Source organism: Micromesistius poutassou (assembly GCF_964030765.1).
Source record: "Micromesistius poutassou genome assembly, chromosome: 8".
In the NCBI taxonomy this organism is placed as follows: Eukaryota; Metazoa; Chordata; class Actinopteri; order Gadiformes; family Gadidae; genus Micromesistius; species Micromesistius poutassou.
Genome location: NC_140278.1, coordinates 19,274,583 through 19,277,082, shown reverse-complemented (window position 1 = coordinate 19,277,082; position 2,500 = coordinate 19,274,583). Strand labels below are relative to the sequence as shown.

Sequence of the window (2,500 nt, the reverse complement as noted above, 5' to 3'; positions counted from 1 at the left end):
GGGGGGCGGACGGGCTGACTGGCGGAGCAAGTTCAGCATCGCGCGGTAGCGGTAAAAGACCGTCAATGCACACTATTTATGCTTGATAGTGTGCCGAGAGATAATGTGGGGCCGCCGTTGCGACGAAGGGGCCGCGTGTACCCGACAAGCATGCCGCTCCGTGATTGGCCGGCCCAAGCGGCCCAAGAGAGCCCTTCTGGCATCTGCCCGAATGCCAGACCGTCCAGTCCGTCACTGGTTTGAAATGTCATATTTTCGTGACAAAATAGGATACAGCACTAAGGAATATGGGTGACAAAGCATTTGTCTTTTGTGTAGAAATTATACTAGCATGTATGTGCAGTGGTTTTAAAATATGTTTACTTTCAATACCTCAGCGTTTAAATAATAAGACGTTTAGGTTACCTCTGTGTACTGGTTTTCTGTGACCACAAACACTAACCACAAACACTTCTGACACCTAGCAAATATGTTGCCCCCAACCAAAGTGAGAATAAACTGAGGATTAACATCATCTAGAAACGTAAAATACCCATACCATACCATATCACAGAGGGATGTATCTGCTACACACATACCGAATATCTTATATATCAGAATATCAGAAAAATGTCAAAAAGGATTTCATGGAACATATAATGGAACATCATTTTCTGAGGCGTATTGCATTATTACCCATAATAACATAATTTGAAGTACATTTACTGATGTATTTAATGGTTGATTTCCCGCCCCTTTATTTAGATTGGTTCCTTATTGTCTCTCCGTTTGCAGGAGGAACCTGACCAAGCTGTCCCTGCTGTTCAGCCACATGCTGTGCGAGCTGAAGGCCCTGTTCCCCGACGGAAAGTTCCAGGGCGACAGCTTCAGGCTCACCAAGACAGAAGCGGAGGAATTCTGGAGACACTCTTTTGGGAAAAAGTGAGAAGGGGTGGAGCCCCGGCTAGGGGTGGAGCTACAGCTAGGGGTGGAGCTACGGCTAGGGGTGGAGCTACGGCTAGGGGTGGAGCTACAGCTAGGGGTGGAGCTATGGCTAGGGGTGGAGCTACAGCTAGGGGTGGAGCTACGGCTAGGGGTGGAGCTACGGCTAGGGGTGGAGCTACAGCTAGGGGTGGAGCTAGGGCTAGGGGTGGAGCTACGGCTAGGGGTGTATGGGGCAGGGACAGGCCGGGAAATGTAACTACTGTGTCTCGTAAAGAAACAGTCTTGATAATCCAAAATGGCAGGAATACAACATTTCAGGGCAGGGTTCTTCACTCTCGATCGACTAACCTAACCATTTTAAGTCATGCTGTATTGCTTTACTAGTCACGTGTGCACTAACCCTTGCTCTCTCTCTCTAAACGAAGGTGCATAGTGCACTGGACCGCCCTTAAGGAGCAGCTCAGAGAGGTGCACTTGTTTGAGGAGGGGATGGAGTCCATGGCGCTGAAATCAACAGTAGACCTCACCTGCAACGACCACGTCTCCGTGTTTGAGTTTGACATCTTCACCAGATTGTTTCAGGTGCATTGCATTGTTATCCACCTGATTCCATTTGTTAAGAGGAATGCCAGATCGTCTAGTCATGGTTACAGTGTTTGACTCCCACTTGAAAGGCTCTGGGTTTGTCCCTACATGGTTTAGGGCCAAAATATTTGACTGATATGCTTCCACTACATAAGCCTTCTAGGTCACTAAGAACCTCTGAGACCAATCTGTTAATTATCCCCAGAGTCAACACGAAACATGGTGAAGCAGGATTTATTTACTATGCAACAAATAGCTGGAATAAACTCCCTGAGGATTTAAGACTTGCCCCAACTCTGACAGCTTTTAAAACAAGACTGAAAACTTTTATGTTTGCTTTAGCTTTCTGCTAAATCTTAAATCTACAATGCTTCTATCTATTTTTTATTTTATTACTAACTTTGCCTTTATTTTCTCACTTTCTAAAATGCATTTTTTTTTAACTTTGCCTTTCTAAAATGTTTCTAAAATGTTTTTTTTTTAACTTTGCCGTTATTTTCTATCTATTTTACTTTTTACTTATCTATTATTTTCTTTTATTGTATGACAATGTTTATATGTGAAGCACTTTGAGTCTGCCTTGTGTATGAGAAGTGCTATATAAATAAAGTTGCCTTGCCTTGCCTTGGGTTTGAAGCCCAATGTCTGAAGTCTGCCTGTAGGCAATCCTTGAGCAAGATGCCGAACGCCTACCAGCTCATTACAGAAAGCAGGTTGTTTTCTGATATATATATATCGTCTTTTCAGCCCTGGAGATCACTCATAAGGAACTGGAACCAGTTGGCAGTGACACACCCGGGCTACATGGCCTTCCTGACCTACGACCAGGTCAAAGCCCGCCTGACGCACTACCTACACAGGCCAGGGAGGTGAGGTCCAAAGTGTACCGTCCAGCCTCAAGCAAGCAAGCTGATTGGCTGACATTGGTGATGTCATCGGAGTGTGCTCATACGTCCTCTCTGATCATATATACATCAGGTCCATATGAATT

General features: G+C 45.1%; 1 protein-coding gene across 1 annotated transcript in view; it reads left to right on the top strand.

The window, feature by feature from the left end:
* cblc (Cbl proto-oncogene C, E3 ubiquitin protein ligase) overlaps positions 1 to 2,500 on the top strand; it is a 10,123-nt gene that overhangs the window by 4,571 nt on the left and 3,052 nt on the right. Inside the window, exons 2-4 of the mRNA XM_084471078.1 lie at positions 775 to 921; positions 1,350 to 1,506; positions 2,257 to 2,378. Coding sequence (XP_084327204.1) covers positions 775 to 921; positions 1,350 to 1,506; positions 2,257 to 2,378 — 426 coding nt within the window. The remainder of the gene's footprint in view (positions 1 to 774; positions 922 to 1,349; positions 1,507 to 2,256; positions 2,379 to 2,500) is intronic.